The sequence below is a fragment of the Lycorma delicatula genome, chromosome 5 (assembly GCF_047948215.1).
Source record: "Lycorma delicatula isolate Av1 chromosome 5, ASM4794821v1, whole genome shotgun sequence".
NCBI classification, from domain to species: domain Eukaryota; kingdom Metazoa; phylum Arthropoda; class Insecta; order Hemiptera; family Fulgoridae; genus Lycorma; species Lycorma delicatula.
This window is the reverse complement of record NC_134459.1, coordinates 70764175-70784657: the sequence shown is the minus strand read 5'-3', so window position 1 is coordinate 70784657 and position 20483 is coordinate 70764175. Positions and strand designations below refer to the sequence as shown.

General features: G+C 28.7%; 1 protein-coding gene across 3 annotated transcripts in view; it reads right to left on the bottom strand.

Annotated features, from left to right (window-relative positions):
• LOC142325068 (uncharacterized) overlaps positions 1–20483 on the bottom strand; it is a 968357-nt gene that overhangs the window by 21125 nt on the left and 926749 nt on the right. For all 3 annotated transcript variants that reach the window (XM_075366386.1, XM_075366387.1, XM_075366389.1), the window contains exons 12-17: positions 15399–15576; positions 10381–11438; positions 9625–9839; positions 8540–8725; positions 7239–7342; positions 5906–6070 (exon numbers count right to left, since the gene is read on the bottom strand). In XM_075366386.1, coding sequence (XP_075222501.1) covers positions 5906–6070; positions 7239–7342; positions 8540–8725; positions 9625–9839; positions 10381–11438; positions 15399–15576 — 1906 coding nt within the window. The remainder of the gene's footprint in view (positions 1–5905; positions 6071–7238; positions 7343–8539; positions 8726–9624; positions 9840–10380; positions 11439–15398; positions 15577–20483) is intronic.

The window sequence follows — 20483 nt, the reverse complement described above, 5'->3', positions numbered from 1 at the left end:
TAAGAAAGGATCTTTTGAAAATCTAAGTTTAAAGGATTAAAATGGAGTAACAGTGAGATTTATTTTTTTTTATTATTTTTTTTTTTTAATTTCTTGGTAACAAATGTAGATAACTTGATTTTAGTGTGTGTAATCCTCATGTGAATGTCTAAAAACCAATACCTAGATTTTCTGAAATTTGACCTTGAAAGGGTGAAGAAATGTAAAAAGATTTTGAACAATGATTGTAAATTTTCCCCATTTCTGACTATACTAAACAAGATATTCAGTAGATTTGGGTTTGAAAATACTCTTCAGATAGATAACTAAAAACCATTTTCAGTTTTTTTTTTAATTTCAATTTTTTAAGGAGTGCAACAGTGTACAGCACAGTGGCTCAACCAACACAGCCACTGCCACTGATATATATATATATATTTATTTATAAAAAATAAATATTTAATTCCACCAAATACATTCAATAAAAGGTAAGAACCTATTTGAGATAGGTCACTGTTCTTTATTTCATTTGAACTGTATCTGGTGGATTTAAATACTTATTTTAAAATAATTTATTTGATTCAGTGGTAAATAATGTTTGAAAAAATAATAAATATATATATTTTTTAAAAATAAAACACATTTTACTGTAACTATTTTATTTGTATAAAAACAATTTAACTGTATGTACAATACACAGTTATGCAGTTGTTACTAAACTAAGGTATCTAAGGTAACTAAAGTACTAAAATAGAGGTTTGTTTCAATCAAACAGTTGTTGCCATCTTAATCTATGGTACAAGTTTTTGATTATAGAACAGGTATAAAATATTTGTAAGTAAAATAAAATAGTCATACAAGCAGACCAATATGAGCAGCATAGTTATTTTTTATCTTAGTGAAAAGTTAACAACATAATTAAGTTCTTTATCTCCATTGATTCTTGAAAAGTCTGACACTCTACTTCAAAAGTTTGTAAAGATTTGTAAAGATTTTGTAAAGATTTGTTTCAAAAGTTTGTAAAGTCCAATGATTAATCATTATTATTGTTGAATATACTGTAGATTTATTAAATTTTCACTTGATTCTTTCAGGAAAATGGTGGACAGCTCCTTTTTTTAATCTGCAGTCATATACCTATCTACAACTGACATGATCTGCATAATGTTAATTGTGTATTGATCTTAATGAAATATCAATTCATTTATTATTTGACACAAGGTTAGACAAGTAAGATGTTAATCTAGCACAACCTAACAAGACTGATAGTGAGATGGAAGAGGGCCACAGAAGATTTCATGAGTCTAGGATGATATCTAGTTTCAACAGAATAAAAGTGATAGTAAAACTTATTAATCTGCATAATGAAATGAGACTAAAAATCTAAAAAAAATTTAAAAACTCATTTTCTAAATAAGTATACAAAAGTGCTTTCAGAATATACTATTGGAACTGCTGTACAATCTTGGAAGGTCTTCAGGAGGTCTATTTTCATGTAACAAGAAAGCAGGGACTCTTTTTAATTTCTTTTAAAATATATGTCAAATTATTATTATTAAATGCAAGCTGTAAAAAATATTTAATAAAAAAATGAATCAAAAAAATTTTTTTTTTTAAATATATTTAATTTCTGTAGTAAACAATAAAATATATTTTTTTCAAATGAAAAAGGATATGGTATATCAGCCTTCTACAGATCTTCTAGGCTATTCCAATTACCTCTCATGCTGACTAGACAGTACTATCCTTTTTAAAGAATCTATTCTGAGCTCTCTGAAGTCTACTACTACACCACAACTTCCCCAAATTCTCAGACAATACTCATGTTGTGCTCTTATTTTATATATTATTCATTATATATATATATATTTATATTCAATGTATAATAAATATTATAGTTGATTATAATGTGTATTTCTCACAGTTTCTATTCTTCCAGGAAAATGCTGTGACAATTCTTTTTTTTCTGTAGAAAACCTGACATGATCTTCATAAAGTTTAATTTAATTATGCTCTTATTGAATGATATTAAATAGATTTTTATTTATTTGTTAACATAAATTTAGGCTTAACATAAGGCTATATCACGAAATTCTCCTGGGACTTTCATAACCTATTCTTTTCATGAAAATAATGGGAAAAAATTCATATTAACATATGTCCTAAAATGCTTCATTTGTGACATACAGCAAGTAAAGATTTCACTTGGATTTCAGCTACCCTGGTGAAATGAAGTTGTACTGAAATTTTTAGAACGTTAATTAAGGTGCAAAATTAGTGATGCTGTATGGTTTTTGACCTGAAAAATCTAATAAAATAGGTCCCAGAACCGTATCTGCAGTAGTTTCTGAGAAATCCGGGTGAAAACCAATAAATTAGGGTAAAAACCAATAAATTAGGGTAAAAACCAACAAATTAGGGTAAAAACCCTGTTTTTAATGTTTGACGTACAATGACTTTGTTAAATGGGAATAAACACATAAAACTTTTAAACAAAACTTGTAGAGAATATAATTTAAAAAAAAATGGTATAAGATTAAATGAATAAAACAAATAAAAGTTAGAAAAATTCTAATTTTATTTAGAAACAGGACATTCTATATTTGTCAGAAAATTACTTCCAAATTCTTTCCAAATCAAATTCTTTCCTGGTGATAAAACATTTGTAAAAAAATTACTGTTAAAAGATAAAAAAAAAATAAAATTACACATAATGTGAAATAAAAATAAATAAAAAATTACCTAAATAATTTTTTTATTAATGACAGAAATAAAATTAATTATTTGAAAAATTATTATTTCAAAGTTGGCAATAAAATAACAACAGCCTATCAACAAGAACAATACTGTATTAGTGTTTAAATCATTCCGTAAGTTACATTAAGTATATCGGGTACTGTGAACTGTGCTGTCGTTAGCGAAGGTTTTCTGTGAATTTTTGTTTGAACATGGTCAGTTTGCAATTGAAGTAATGCTGTACTAATTTACAACAGAGGAATACACTGACATGGTATTCATTTTGTGTGTGTATTGGTAATGCTACAGCTGCTGCAGTAGAATTTCAAATAATTCTTCCGAATTGCAGGATTCCAGATCCCAATACAATTAGCATGACTTTTTGAATTCTTTGGGAAACAGGGTCACTACCTAGTATTTGTAACAGCTACAAATGATCTCTTCAACACGATGCTGTTATTGATGAAATTATTATCGATGCAGTTCAGCGCAGTACATGTGCCAGTACACAACTAAGTGGACTGGAGTTTTGCACTCGAAGGTTTGTGGGAGACTTAAACAAAACAAATTTTATTCTAACATATATGTCTTCACTCAGGAGACAGTCTGCTTCACTTGGAGTTCTGAAAATGGCGGAATACAAATTGACAACTCTATAAATATGTTTTGTTTAATAGTTGTTTTAAAATTGGCAAATTTCATTCAAGATGGTGTCAAAAACTTACCCAATGTGCATACACAGGCAGAAGTAAATCCTCATGAAATAGGGGAAGGCAATTTTCAACACTGATTTAACAACATTGTATGGTGCAGCCTTCTTTACAATCAGCTGTTTGCATTATTCATATTATCTGGCTGCTTAAATATTGAGGTCTACTTGCACTTTCTTCAAGAGGAAAATGTTCCTCTAGTGCTGAGACGCAAATTATACTTCCAACACGATGGCGCACCTCCCCACATCTCTTGTGCCATTTCCACTCATTTAAATTATCATTTCCCTGAGAAATGGATTGGTTGTGGAGGTCCACATTTCTGGCCACCAAGATTGTCTGATCTAACATCTTTAGATTTTTGTGTCTGAGGATGGATGAAAATATTATATACAAAACAAAAATACATTCTTGTGAGGGATTAATTGTCTGTAATACGGATACAGCTAAACAACTTAAGGAGACTCCTGAAGAACTAAAAATAGCAACAGAAGCAGTACAGAAGTGAGCCAAGAAATGTGTTAAAAATGGCAGGCTTATTTTTGAACATTTGTTATAAACTGGTACATATGAGTATAATACACTTTGGTCTAGTATACTGTTTCTAGTATACTAGAACAGTACACAGGACATACTGTTTCTAAATAAAAATAAAATTTTTCTAACTTTTATTTGTTTCATTTATTTTATCTTACACCATTTTTTCAAAATTATATTCTCTACAAGTTTTGTTTAAATGTTTTATGTGTTTATTACCGATTTAACAAAGTTATGGTACATCTAACATAAAAAACCAGGGTTTTTTACGCAATTTATAGATTTTCATCCCAGATTTCTCAAAAATTACTGCAGATATGACACTGGGATCTATTTTATTCCATTTCTCAGGTCAAAAACCATAAGAAATCACTAATTTTGCAACTCAATTAATGTTCTAAAAATTTTATTCTTCTATTAGCCATAACTTGTTTATATAAACCTTTTCCATTATTTTCACAAGTAGAATAGGTTATGAAGTCCTGGAAGAACTTTGTGACACACTCTGTAATATGTGCAAGATATAATATTATTAAAGCATATTACTTTTGACCAATTAAGAGTTAACCAATTACTCTCTCTAAAAATAAAAATATTTATTCTTTTTCTCATTTTATAGAGTAATAAAATGTTCTACTGAATTGTCTGCATCCATCTTCTAAGTTAGTTACCAAGTTTCTTTAAATTAATTCCTGGTATGAGTGAACAAGTGAAAATTATACAATTTAGTTAAATGCAAAATTTAGTATACAAGAATTTTATTCAGTTAGTTTAGTTTAGCTAGCTTATGGCACAAAATTGAAACAGTCAAATTTTGTTAAACTTCTTTGAACTTTAAATTATTATAAATTATTATTTAAATGTCAAATTATTATTTTCATGAACCAACAGTGAATCACAAGAATTTATTACTTTTATTTTTATAGTAGTTTTAGTATTATCTATTATTTGTTGAAGAGAGTGCTAGTTTTATCGCTTTATTTAACTTATATTTAATACAAATAAATTAATATGGGGCCTACTGGAATGTTCAGGCAGGTGGAAAAAAGTTGGAATATAAACATGTAGAAGAGAGAGGAGGAGTGGCAGAGAAGATGTAAGAAAGATAGTGAATTAATATTAAAAAAGTAAGGAAGAAAGAACAAATTATAAATTAGAGAAGGGAGTGTTAAAGAAAATGAAAAGATAAGAAAAATTATGCTTTTTTTGTAATTTTCATCTTTTACAAGTACAGAGAGCACATTGTAAGTATGCACTTCTGATATCACAGCTGTTGGGAGACTGTTGGCAGTTAGAACATTGGCTTCACACATCACATGCTCTGTTCTTTCTGATAAAAGAACCTTGTAAGCATCCATTGCTACTGTTGCCTCCATCCTAAATGTAAACAAAAAAGAATGATTGATGATCATTCATTATTGTAATCAATTATGTATGACTAATCATATAAAACTTAATCTGAAATTAGAATCAGTTTCATTCAAATATTCCGTTGGTAATTACCATAATATTTCAAAAGAAATATTGAATGCTAACAAAAAGCATTACATGGATTAGATAAAAGATTTACATAGTATTAAGAACAAATTACAAAAAAAAAAAAAAAAAAAAAAAAAACACATTGTATGATTACTGAGACAGATGAAAATATTATGGGAACATTTATTATGAACAAAATTCAAAGATAAATAGCACAGATAAATAAAAAACTTTACTTCACTTCACTTTATGTAACATTAATTGAACAGTAAAGCAAACTGATATTATTAATAATTAACTTGCATACCTCACCCTGACAACAATATAGTTTTTAATTAAGATTTACAGCTGAAGTGTATAACCTAGTTTATACAATTACTCCAGAATTAAAAGTTATGCTTCATTTAAAAACAACAATTTTTATTTAACTTAAAAGTTAAATAAAAAGAAAACATATAACAAACCTCTTGCGCAATGCAGGAGAAGTCCTTATCATACTTAAGCAGCCCTTGATGGAAGGCCTCCATTTCATCAGCAGTCCACCTATCACTGTCTGTATATTCAAAAGATAATAAGTGATGACCTGCAGGTAAACTAAGCGTTGGTTGCATTAATTTCAACATTGCTTCCTATAAATAAACAAGTTAAAGAAAAACTATCGTTATACATTTAATATATCCTCATAAAATAGCCTGGATGATCTTTATAAGTAAGGGGATTCGCATAAAATATTAATTAACTAAAATTTTATTGGTTATTGCATTCAATTAGTAACAATTCAATTGCGCAACAAATAATCAATCTTAGAAAACATTTTCTATATATTATTACAACTAATAGAATGACTAAATTTTAAATTTAAGTTAAAAAATTATGTTCAAATTATTTATCTGCACACTTATTTTTAAATATAGATAACATAGGCTGCCTAAAAACAGTTTGCATACCCAAATAAAGTTTGTTGGTTTATTCTGCCCATTTTTTATTTCAGACCAAGTATTTCTGAGATATGACATTACTTGAAACACAATAAGAAAAAGAATACTGGTAGTGTAGATATTCAAATCCAATCAAAAGCAACTGGGGAAAAATTTATAGGAAAGGAGATAATCTACCAAAAATCATACTTTACAAAATTATCCTATTTATTAAATTTAAGGAATAGAATGATGTGTCACTATTGTAAAATTTGTCTCATTTAAATGACAATCTTGTCATCAAAAAATGTCTACTTCCTCATTTAGTGTGTTCAAATTTATACGTAAAATAATCTTAAATCTTCTTATTCTTCTGACATCCCATTAAGATGTTTATTCTACTTAAATCTATATTCCTTAATACTCTCATTGAGGGGAAAGATCTTCTGCAACTCTGCTCAAACATCCTCCTTTTTTAATCAATCAAATTGAAAGCAAATTTTTACCGACCAGAGGAATTTCATTTCTGTTGTCTGTTGTCTTGTTCATCTTCTTTTCTATTCTTCAAGTCTTGCAACAAAGAAGGAGTAGCCACTGTTTTATAGATCTTCAGTCTGGTGTCTTTTTTGTCTTGTTCTGCAGCATTCTATGAATTTTTCAATTGAATTGTTGTTGTGAAATTCAATTTAATTTAATTTCACAATATCTAGATACCCAGATTATCTTCATAGGCAACATCACATCCCAAGTAATTAAAGTTTCTAACTTGTTTAACTAGTTCATTATTTATTATAATATTTTAGCATTTAATATAATAATTTATAAGCTTTTAAAATAATTTAATATTAGAAAAAAAATGTTATAACAATTTTCTACTAACATGAATATTTCCATTGGAGAGATGCAGTAAGTGTAATGCATATTCTTTATTGCGTCCTCCTCCAGGAACTGCAGCACAGCATGCAAATTCCAGGTACATTTCAACTGCAACAGAATAAATGACATGAAAATTTAAGACTAAATAAATCAATCTTATGCTTAGATGTTACAGTTGTAAAAATTAATGAAAAGACAATTGTTACAATAATTACAATTTCCTGGAGAAAAATTTATGAAAATGTGAAAGTTTACAAAATGTCTGCTGTAGATAAACAAAAATTCAAACAATTTTAAATATACTGTTTGAAAAATCAAGATAACATGAAAAAGTAGTAAATATTAATTTAAACTGTTGTAAATACTCATAGTTGTATTTTTAAAGATTTATAAAGGAATTCTTTGACTTATCGTACATATACTGTTCTAATTTTTGTTGTCTGACATCTATCATCATATTGAAGATTATACAAAAAGGTTTTCTTAATGATGAACCACATCAGATCTATTCTAAATAAATGCTTTTTATTTACAATGCAGACTTTTCAGTTACTCTTTAATGTGCTTTATCAAGAGCATTGCTCTTCTGCTTTGTGATTACAGCTTAAGTTGTTTTTTATTTATTTATTTTTTTAGCGGCACAGACTATTGTAGTCATAAGCAAGTAAAAAATGTTAGTTTCATGCAGTTATCTGCACCAGTTTTAATATTTTTAATTTTGGTGATTTACAGGAACCAATGCATTGAATGTGGATTAGGCTGTTGATATTTCACTTCACTTCACATCTTTAAATTTTCAGAAAGTCATCACTGAGACATTTTAGATATTACAGAAACATCAGTTGATGTGGTTGCAGTTTATGATCTTACTTTGGATCCAGTATAAGTTATTATTAGAGTTAGCAAGAAAAATATTTACCATGTGGTTAAAAAGTATATTTTGAATTGTGTCAGTTCATTTAGTATTTTAGTGTAAAAATTTAGTATTTTGTATATTTTTATCATTTAGTATTCTGGTATAAATTGTAAAGTGTAGAAAAAGTGAAATTACATTTTACATATAGTCATTATTAAACAGAAAAAAAATTAAATTCAATCTTAATCATTGTCATAATATTGTTATGATTGCTTTTGGTGAAAAGGTAAAAAAGGTATCAAAAGTGATAACTGATACTGTCAAAAGTAATCATTGATGATGTAGGTAAGAAATATCAAAATGATTACTTGTAACAGCTACCTGCGTGTAATAAGTACTCATGTTATCTTATTTTACTAAGTCAATAGTAAACAAATGTTAGCCTGTACCTTCATTATCAGAAGCCAGTTTGCTTATGCCAGGATCCCACAATAGGTGCTCATATGAGGGTTCACGTTCAGGTTTACGCTGGTCTCCTAGCCATTGCGGTATTGTAGCCTGATGATGGCTACCTATATTTATGTGAGGTACTGCATCACTTTCTGGAGCCAGTTCTTCGCTGCTTGATAAATCTCCTAAAAATTTATAAATAATAAAAAGCTAGAAAATTAAAAGCAATAATAATTAAAAAAAGCTATTCAATGTTTTAATAAGAATAAATTGTTTAAAAAAATTATTTTTACTTTATTACAATCAAACTAAATATTTTGGAGATCAGATTTGTCTGGGTTCTAATAAAAAAGACCAACTGATGAAATATCATTACTTGATATTTTGGCAAGACCAACTGATATTTATTTTTATATTCATCGTTTTTAAATTATTATTTTCATTTTTTTCATAAACAACAACTTGCAATTGATAATTTATTCATTAATGTATAATGTAGTTTTATCCTTATTAAATTATTATACACAAATACATTGCACTATTGTACAACATTACATCTAGTTACTATTTATGGTATATATAAATGAAATGTAAACATTTTATGTATTAATAATTTTTAATTCAGTATTTTATTTTATATAATATTCTATCTGATTAGTCGAAATGCATTAGAAACAAATTTAACATCTTTTTTTTGTAATATTACAAATTATAAAAAAAAGTTTTTTTTTTTAAAATACTAAATTACAATTTTAACATTTATAACCAGTGAAACTTAGTATATCAGTATATCATTTTAAAAGGAATAAATGCCATATTACAATCTGAAAGTAAAAAAATAAAGTATTTATTTACATCATTAAAAAGGTAGGCCTTTACAAGCACATGTTACAAAAATTATATGGTATTGTTAATAGATCTATTAAAATATGCATGATCATCAGAAGATAAAATAAAAGAAAAAAATTGCATTAAGAATGGTTGAATTGATAAGATTAGTTTTTAGAAAATACTGAATCTTTCACGTAGTCATTATTTTGATAAATTTAGCCACATTTGATAAATATATAATAATATTTTTTACCTTTAAGCGTCGTTGAGCTAGGCCATGTTGTAATTGCTTGCCAATATAGTCCCTGTCCATTTCTAGTTGGTGGTAGGACAGGGGGTGGTGTATACGGTAAGGGTGATGAGGTATGCCTTGTTGATCTTAACCTCGATGGATATGGGGAATGAGATGTATGTGATGGATCCAATCTCGGCCTTTTCCTTGAATATCTAACTGGACTTGCAGGTATACTATTAACAATACAATAGAACTAATATTTTATATCTAATTACAAAAATATAAGAAATAAATATAATTTTATTTTTGTCTAATCTTACATTATATCTGTGTAAAACCTATTTGTGTTGTATTAATTTCAAAAGAAGTAAACAATGCATTTTGTTAAATATATTACTTGATACAAAATATTACGTGTGCTTATTATATTATTTGAATATTTGAGTGGAGTGGTTGAGTTAGATAAGTAGGTACAATAATTGTATAAGTTTTTATTTACTGTATGCAGGGAAAACTAAGCTCCGATAAGAGATTAACTGTCTATGCTGAAGTCTGTATTATGAAGCCTAATATGTTTTGCAAAATATGATGCATTAAAATTAAAAAATACATTTAAAGTTTATTTATTACAATTTAAATTTATACAGTCACTAACAGTTAAACAAAAAAATAAATAAATATCATTAAATAAAATAGATAAATAGTTAAGGATTAAGATAACTAGACTTGTCTATTAAGTAAACTACTTAATTACACATGTATGTGTGTATTTACCTTGTAGGGCTAAGGAAGACGTCATCATCCACCACTTCCTCCTTTATATGATCAAGGAGTTTCATTGTGGTCGTTGTAGTAGTGGTCATATTTGTTTTTTGTGGTTGAATTGTGCGGTTTGTTGACATAGCTTTACCGGATACTGCATTTTTCATCACTTTACCCCCACTACCACCACCAACAACACCGCCACCACTGCCACCACCAACACCACCACCACCACCACCACAATCAGTGTTTACATTAATAGTTTCTGTTTTAGGCCTTGTATTCACAAACACTGCTGTTGTACCGTTCATTAAATTAGTGGTTTTCATCGGTTGAAAACATGAAGTTTGTATCAATTTTAATTCACCATTACGATCTAAAACTATTCCTGTTAGTCCTTGTGGGCTACTGGAACCTAAATCAAGTGTACCATTATTTAAAACTTTAAATGTATGAAAATCAAATCTTTTTCTTGATGCGAAATCTTTAGGACTACTAGAAAGAAGAGGATCATCTGAATTAGGCATCATTTGTGACTGAAGAGTGTTATGTGGGAGAGGCGATGAAGATGATGCAGGTAACGATAATGGTGAAGGAACAGGTGTAGCAGATAAAGGAGATTGTGGAGGAGGGGATGGATAAACATTCTGATGAGTATCCAGTGGAAGAACTTCATTTAATGCTGCCTCAACTGCAGCAGAACTAGACATTGTAGATGTGTAAAATGCTGCAGAAAGAGGGGATGATACAGGGCCTTGAGATATAACCGACTGGAGTGGGCCGAAGGATGGTGATTGTCCTTCTTGACTAGCAGGAGGAGTCGGATAAGTAAAGCTTGGAGAAGGAAGAGGTGATTGAGCATAACTGACAAAGTCTTTTGTATCATTTGTTTGGTACCCAGTGTCTTTTTGTGAACTGACACTCTGATTGTGCGAATAGGCAAAATCAGCAAGGCTGACTGGGAGTGGTGAATTCAAAACAGATTGCAGATCTTGATGATGCTGGAACTGCTGGCTGCTTGGAGAATTTTGGTAGTCTTCTAATGAGGCAATGTCTTGCAATGCTGCTGCCTGTAATACAAAATTTAAAAATATCAAATTTTGAATAATTCTTGAATATACGTAACGAACCGCAGTTGGCATATGCTAAACCACCAAATTACTTTCTTCAATACAGTTATTTTTGTATTAATATTCTGTTATAACAACATTTTTAATTTTATTTTAATTTAAAAATATCTTTTATCTTATAATATCTTATTAAAATAAAATATATATCTTGTAATATCTTCGGCCATGATTAAACACAAAATCTTAAATTTAATTTAATAAATTTATATGTACTGTTGGTGGAAAATATATAATATTTTTTCAATTAACTTTTATTTTTTTATTAAATATAAAAAAAAATAAAAAAGTAACCAGCACAAACTTTATAAAACATTATTAGAATCTCTTCTTTGTACCAACTTTTTTTTTTATCTCACAAGTATATTATCATTTGATCAAAATTATTTTAGCATGATTATCATATAGTGCTACATGTATTAGGGAAATAGAATTCCTTGTTTGTGTTTAGTCTTTGTAGCGAAATTACTTAATTTTTTATTGCAGCTCTGGTGATGAGCTTAAATGTATGTTAGAAATAGTTTCTGTTTTTAAGCATATTTTATTTTTGCATGAAAATTATTTTGTATATAAAATTTATGTTATAAAAATTATTTATTTCTCACCTGCAGCATAATCAATTTATTAAATTACATTTAAGATTTCATCAGATTTTAATCATAGTTGAGTAGTTTTAAAAATTTACAAGGGTTTCACAGATTTTATGTATATTATATTGATGAGAAAACTGTTGACCTCTGAGGTGAGTGGTAGGATCTCAATATTTTTCATTCAGAAGGTTTCAAATTTGAAACTTGGTCAAGCATGGCAGTATTCAAACAACAAATTTTTATACTTAATTTCTTCTATAAGATTGGTATCAGGCTGTAAGAACCTACCAAAACCTTTCCCAAAATATGGGAAGGAAACATATATATAAAAAAAAATTAACAAGAAGATTGAAATACTTTTTAAACAGTTAAAGCATTATTATGAGGTGAACATCACCTTGTATGTGTTTACTGTTTTGATGAAATAATATATTTTTATTTATAAATAATATAAATAATTTATGTAAAAACAAATAAGACAGTGGTTTCAGTATATTTAACAATAAAAATGTTTAAATAAATATTATTATATTATTTTTATCTTAAACGTAATTTTATCGTCTTATGTTTATTGCTATTGTTTGACATAATTATGCTTTTGCTTTTTGAATTTAAAAAAAAAATACAATCAAATTTGAAAATATTTAATATGATACTTCTCCAGAATTATTACTAGTACTTTTTTATTAATTAATCTTAAATAAAACTAATCATTCATTATCATAAATCTTCTATATCCATTTGCAGTCAATCCAAAACAAAATAGAAACCACTATGTACTCCCTGCTAGCATAAAATATGCTAGTATAATAAAATTTACTGTAATCAAAACAAATTTGTTTTATGATTGTCCTTTTTTTGTTATAATTAAGAAATATTTAATTAATTCTTACTATCTACTGGTTTTTACAATAAAAAATTATTGCTATGATTTAAGATGCGATATGTACATATTTTAATAAGAAAGGTGTGTTGGATGAAAAGATTCTTTTTTTACAATAGAACTGAGGAATTATCTGATCTAGATGCCAGTGCGCTAACTACTTTACCTGTTGGTAAATCAATTTTAACATATCTGGTTAAGAGTACTTCAATTAAAAAAAAAAAAATTGACCATAGAAAATCATAATTTTATTTGATAAAACAACTATTTATTCTAGAAGCAAAGTAAAAATAAACTATTTAGGACAATGATATTTGAGTATATGCTATTGCATAAAATATAATAATATTATAAAATTATTTTTCTGATGAAAAGAACTGTGATACATTTGTTTTAGAGATAAAGTTAGTTTTTTATTTTTTTAAGTCAGATCTTTCCTGTTAACAGAAAATGCATTTTGACTAGATATTTTTAATAGTATGGGTGTGCTGGAGTGTAGCAAAAATGATTAAAAAAATATTATTTTAAAGTCCAAGTTGTTTGCCTTGCAAAAAATATATTATGGAAAAAAACTGTATTTTTCTATGTTTATTACGATTACCAGTTGAAAAAAAAAATGGGAATGTGATTTCTGATCATCTTATAATATAATGTTAGATAATCCAGTTTATATGGTCAGTTGGTACGTATAATACAGGTAATTTTCAAATCAAAATAGCATTAACTGTAGTTTAGTTGAAGAGCATCTGCTGCTATTTCTTGAAAAGTTAAACCTTTTCCTAGATTATATCAGATTTGGATAAATGTCTTTGTTATTTTTTTAAAACCTTTATTCCAAAACACCTACATTTTACATCCCATTTGCTGTATATATATATATATATATATATATATATATATTTTAAAGTTCACCATTCCAAATTACAGCATAACTTATCTGTATGTTAAACTCAATTTTGATTTCAAAGTGAAGTAAAAAAACAGCGTAGAAGAGTTAAAAATAAAAGAACTTATAAAATGTAATAATGTAGATAGTAGAGTGGTAGACATATTCAGAGAGATCAAAAAGCCGCACACATCAAAGTAATAAAAAAACAGGACATTAAATAATAATGTTTAAAGATTTATTTATTTTCACAACATATGCTCAAAATGGCTACCCCATTCAGTAATGGATGTACGAACACTTTTTCCCATGTCTGAGGACACTTTGTGCAGCACTTGTATACTGATGTTAATTTTCATTGTTATGTTCATCTTTACTTCCTCCAGTGTGTGTGGCCTGTTTTTATAAACCTTTCCTTTAAGGTAACCCTGCAGGAAGAAATTCGGGGAAGTGAAGTGGCGGCCATAATCCTTTAGAGATGATATGCTCACCAAAAAACTCTCGCACGAAATGTATAGTTTTATTATATGTGTGACATATGGGGCTGTCCTGCTGGAACTGACAATCATGTTCATCATCAAAAAGCACAGTAAACTGTATAATGATGTCTTGCTACTCAATACTGTTTAATGCAGTTTCAAAGAAAATGGGGCCCACTATTTGACAATGTGATATGGCACACCACACCCATTTTCTCAGAGTGTAAGAGGTTTTCATGTAATACAAGGGGATTTTCAGTTGACCAAATTCTAGTGTTTTGACTGTTCACGTATTCACTAAGGTGAAACTACGCCTCATCAGTGAAGAAAACACAGTCAAGCTCTGCAATTCCACGGTTGTCAACAAATGACCGAAACCATGTACAGTACATTACATACTTTTCTTTATCCGGTTCCTTCAATTCCTGAACACTGCAAACATGATATGCATGAAAGTGTAATTGCTTTATCACTCTAAGCACTTCCATATGAAATCTGAGTGTGCACTGATAGTCTCCTTAAGTTTTCTGAAGAAGAACGCTACATTATATTCTTAACCTCAGTTTATCATCAGTAAAAATGGTCGATCTCCTGGTTCTCTTCATGTCTGCAACTGATCCGAATTCTCTAAAACAGGCAATCAATCTCATTATGGTGGAATTGTTAGGTATTGCTACATCCGAGTATTTACCATGAAATTTGTCTACAACACATGCATAAGAACGACTGGAAAAATAATGTTCAACAATGAAAACTCGTTGCTCTTGGGAAAACGACATGTTTACCAAGCAATAAACAAAGCACTACTGCTAGCATCATGTGATCATTACACATCACAATGGTGTCTAGTTTGTTGTTAATACCCATGGTGCTATTTTGTGGTAGCCAATAGAAATTTTTCAAGTACACTATTATTTATAGACACTATAATTTTGATGTGCCATTTTTGGATCTCTCTGTAGTAGTATGGCTAATTATAGTAATAATTTTTATTAACTATTTAAATATTTTTTAAACACTCAAATTCCATACAAACAATTAAGAAATCAATAACTGTACAATTACCTGTATTGATTCAGCAAGTTGTGCAGGATCTACACCTTGAAGCAGCATTGAATCCTGAACAGATTGCACCTGCTGGAAGACATCTTCCTGGAGGCTAGGTGAGAAGTAATCAGCATCATCACTACTATATAAACCCAATGAGTATGCAGTTTCATTCAGATGTAGCTGTGGGCTTGGACTAGATTTGACAAAAAAAATGCAATATTTAGTAACTTTAATTTAATTTTCTCATCATTTTACACTATCACATTTTATTAAAGCGTAAAAGAAAGATCTCTTTTATTCCTTCATTACATGGCAGTTTACTATAATATCAAATCAAATCATTTTTATTCTTTCAACCATTACAATGTATAGTACATAACATTTTTATACAAACAGTAAACTTTATTAGCACTTAATATATAAGAAAAAATAAATAAGTAAATATATAAGTAAAAAAGTAAAAATTAAAATTTAATATGTACATTAAAAAAATTAAAATTAACTTTAAATGGTTTTGAAAGAACTAGGTACCTTATTTAGACATTGTCTGTTTCAAGGTTACCGTGATACTTAAACATTTTTAATTGAGTTAATGGAGAATAAAAACTAAAGTTATTAAATTAAAACTAAGTTAAAAAAATTAAAACTAGTAATCAATAATTTATAGCAGAGCAGACAAATAAAAAATAATAAAAAAATTTTATTAAATAATAATAATAATAATAATGGATTTACCAGCATGAATTCTATAATTTGAGAAAACTTATTGTACAATTAGTAATTTTTTTTTTTTTTTTGGTCTTCAGTCATTTGACTGGTTTGATGCAGCTCTCCAAGATTCCCTATCTAGTGCTAGTCGTTTCATTTCAGTATACCCTCTACATCCTACATCCCCAACAATTTGTTTTACATACTCCAAACGTGGCCTGCCTACACAATTTTTCCCTTCTACCTGTCCTTCCAATATTAAAGCGACTATTCCAGGATGCCTTAGTATGTGGCCTATAAGTCTGTCTCTTCTTTTAACTATATTTTTCCAAATGCTTCTTTTTTCATCTATTTGCCGCAATACTTCTTCATTTGTCACTTTATCCACCCATCTGATTTTTAACATTCTCCTATAGCACCACATTTCAAAAGCTTCTAATCTTTTCTTCTCAGATACTCCTCCGATTGTCCAAGTTTCACTTCCATATAAAGCGACACTCCAAACATACACTTTCAAAAATCTTTTCCTGACATTTAAATTAATTTTTGATGTAAACAAATTATATTTCTGACTGAAGGCTCGTTTCGCTTGTGCTATTCGGCATTTTATATCGCTCCTGCTTCGTCCATCTTTAGTAATTTTACTTCCCAAATAACAAAATTCTTCTACCTCCATAATCTTTTCTCCTTCTATTTTCACATTCAGCGGTCCATCTTTGTTATTTCTACTACATTTCATTACTTTTGTTTTGTTCTTGTTTATTTTCATGCGATAGTTCTTGCGTAGGACTTCATCTATGCCGTTCATTGTTTCTTCTAAATCCTTTTTACTCTCGGCTAGAATTACTATATCATCAGCAAATCGTAGCATCTTTATCTTTTCACCTTGTACTGTTACTCCGAATCTAAATTGTTCTTTAACATCATTAACTGCTAGTTCCATGTAAAGATTAAAAAGTAATGGAGATAGGGAACATCCTTGTCGGACTCCCTTTCTTATTAGGGCTTCTTTCTTATGTTCTTCAATTGTTATTGTTGCTGTTTGGTTCCTGTACATGTTAGCAATTGTTCTTCTATCTCTGTATTTGAACCCTAATTTTTTTAAAATGCTGAACATTTTATTCCAGTCTACGTTATCGAAAGCCTTTTCTAGGTCTATAAACGCCAAGTATGTTGGTTTGTTTTTCTTTAATCTTCCTTCTACTATTAATCTGAGGCCTAAAATTGCTTCCCTTGTCCCTATACTTTTCCTGAAACCAAATTGGTCTTCTCCTAACACTTCTTCCACTCTCCTCTCAATTCTTCTGTATAGAATTCTAGTTAAGATTTTTGATGCATGACTAGTTAAACTAATTGTTCTGTATTCTTCACATTTATCTGCCCCTGCTTTCTTTGGTATCATGACTATAACACTTTTTTTGAAGTCTGATGGAAATTCCCCTTTTTCATAAATATTACACACCAGTTTGTATAATCTATCAATCGCTTCCTCACCTGCACTGCGCAGTAATTCTACAGGTATTCCGTCTATTCCAGGAGCCTTTCTGCCATTTAAATCTTTTAATGCTCTCTTAAATTCAGATCTCAGTATTGTTTCTCCCATTTCATCCTCCTCAACTTCCTCTTCTTCCTCTATAACACCATTTTCTAATTCATTTCCTCCGTATAACTCTTCAATATATTCCACCCATCTATCGACTTTACCTTTCGTATTATATATTGATGTACCATCTTTGTTTAACACATTATTAGATTTTAATTTATGTACCCCAAAATTTTCCTTAACTTTCCTGTATGCTCCGTCTATTTTACCAATGTTCATTTCTCTTTCCACTTCTGAACACTTTTCTTTAATCCACTCTTCTTTCACCAGTTTGCACTTCCTGTTTATAGCATTTCTTAATTTCCGATAGTTCCTTTTACTTTCTTCATCACTAGCATTCTTATATTTTCTACGTTCATCCATCAGCTGCAATATATCGTCTGAAACCCAAGGTTTTCTACCGGTTCTCTTTATTCCGCCTAAGTTCGCTTCTGCTGATTTAAGAATTTCCTTTTTAACATTCTCCCATTCTTCTTCTACATTTTCTACCTTATCTTTTTTACTCAGACCTCTTGCGATGTCCTCCTCAAAAATCTTCTTTACCTCCTCTTCCTCAAGCTTCTCTAAATTCCACCGATTCATCTGACACCTTTTCTTCAGGTTTTTAAACCCCAATCTACATTTCATTATCACCAAATTATGGTCGCTATCAATGTCTGCTCCAGGGTAAGTTTTGCAGTCAACGAGTTGATTTCTAAATCTTTGCTTAACCATGATATAATCTATCTGATACCTTCCAGTATCGCCTGGCTTTTTCCAAGTGTATATTCTTCTATTATGATTTTTAAATTGGGTGTTGGCAATTACTAAATTATACTTTGTGCAAAATTCTATAAGTCGGTCCCCTCTTTCATTCACAATTCACATTCACATTTAGTAATAATAAAGATAAAAGCTACTCTAAAAAAAAAAATACAAAATTAAATACATAACATTAGAATACAAATATTACTGATAAACACTGTAAACACTCTATACTGTACACTGTTGATAACCAGTTTTTCAAATTTCTTTTAAATAATTTACTGTTACAATAATAATTTTTTAATAACATTTTATTAATTTCTTATAATAATTTTTTTTAAATAATATTTTTTTTTAATAATTTTTTAAAATAATTTATTGTTAGAAAGTTTTTTTTATAAATACAGGAAATTTATTAAAGATTCTTGAGGAAAAATATGTGTAAAATTTATTAAATGTAGTAAAATTTGATTTTGGCATGTGGAAGTCATGCCTAGACCTCAACTGTTGTCGGAACATATTAATTTCTTTTGGTTTGCTACCACTTCTTTTGTAAAACAAATTTAAGACTTTATATACATACAGATGTTGTAATGGGAAGATGTTTAGATTAAACAAAAATTTATTTAGACAAAATTTGTCTTGAACGTTCAGTTTGAGCTTTTTTTGAATTATTCGAATAATTTTTTTTTTATGTTAGCAATAGGAATTAAGTTTGTCAAAAGCCACTCCATAACAAGTTAATCCATAATCTAATCTACTTTTTATTAAAGAAAAATAGAGCTTTCTACTGATTTCTTGAGGGCAGAAATTCGTTAGGAAGAAAAACATTCTTGTGATTTTATTTAACTTTTTCATTAAGCTGTCTATGTGGAGTTTCCAGGAGAGTTGTTCATCTATGAGAATACCCAAATATTTTGTAGAAAATTCTCTAAGTACGGGAGAACATGTTTGGCATGCACTGCATGAAACGAAATAATGCAGACACCTATAATTAACTGAGTCTTCAGATTTTCTTAGACAGAAATTAATGTAATTTGTTTTATGAGTGCTTAGAATAATTTCATGTTTAGAGAACCATAACCTTAATTTGAGCAAATCTTCTTCCACAGCATCTTTATTTTCTAACCAAGAAGTACTGTGATAAAATAATGCAGTATCATCTGTAAAGGATATTATTTTACCATTAAATCTTCCATCACATAAGCTGTCAATATATATGAGAAACAAAATTGGGCCTAACACTGTTTCATTGAGGTACCCCAGTTTTAACAAAACCCCTGTTCTACTTTAACACGTTGTTTCCTACCTGATAGAGTAACTTTTAAACCACGTATGTGCCATACTCCTCTAATGCCACAATTCCACATCATTTGCAATAATTTAATGTGATCCACCATATCAAATGCTTTTGTTATATTGAGAAAAAGGCCATTGACTTTTCATTCTTTGTTTAGTCCTTTCACAACTGAAGAAACAAAACAAAGAAGTGCATCCTCCGTACTACGCTGTTCTAAAAATCCAAATTTATTTTTACTAAAAAAGTTTATTTTATTTAAAAATTTTAGTAGTTGAAATTTGATTATTTTTCAAAAATTCTGAAAAAAGTTGAAACTAAAGAATTGGGTCTATAATTAGATAATTCATGTCTTGGGCCTTTTTTATGCAACAGAATAACAAGAGCATTTTTTAGATTGTCAGGATATTTGCCAGACTCAAGACTTATAATGTGTGTTAAAACTTCTTTAATATTAATAAACACTTTTTTAATTAAATCAGAATTGATGGTATCTATTCCTCGTGACTTATTTTTCTTTAAAGATTTAACAATTTTTTCAACATACAACTTATAACTGGTTGTAAAAAAAATTGAGTTGGTTACATTTTTATGATTAAAATAATTTTTGTAGTTATTATGGTTAGGTGTGTCATTAAGTGGTCATAACTTGTCAGCTATGCTTATAAAATAAACATTAAAAAGATTAGCAATTTTAAGGTTATTAGTAACAATTTCATTTTCAATTAATAACTTTCTATTCAGCTTT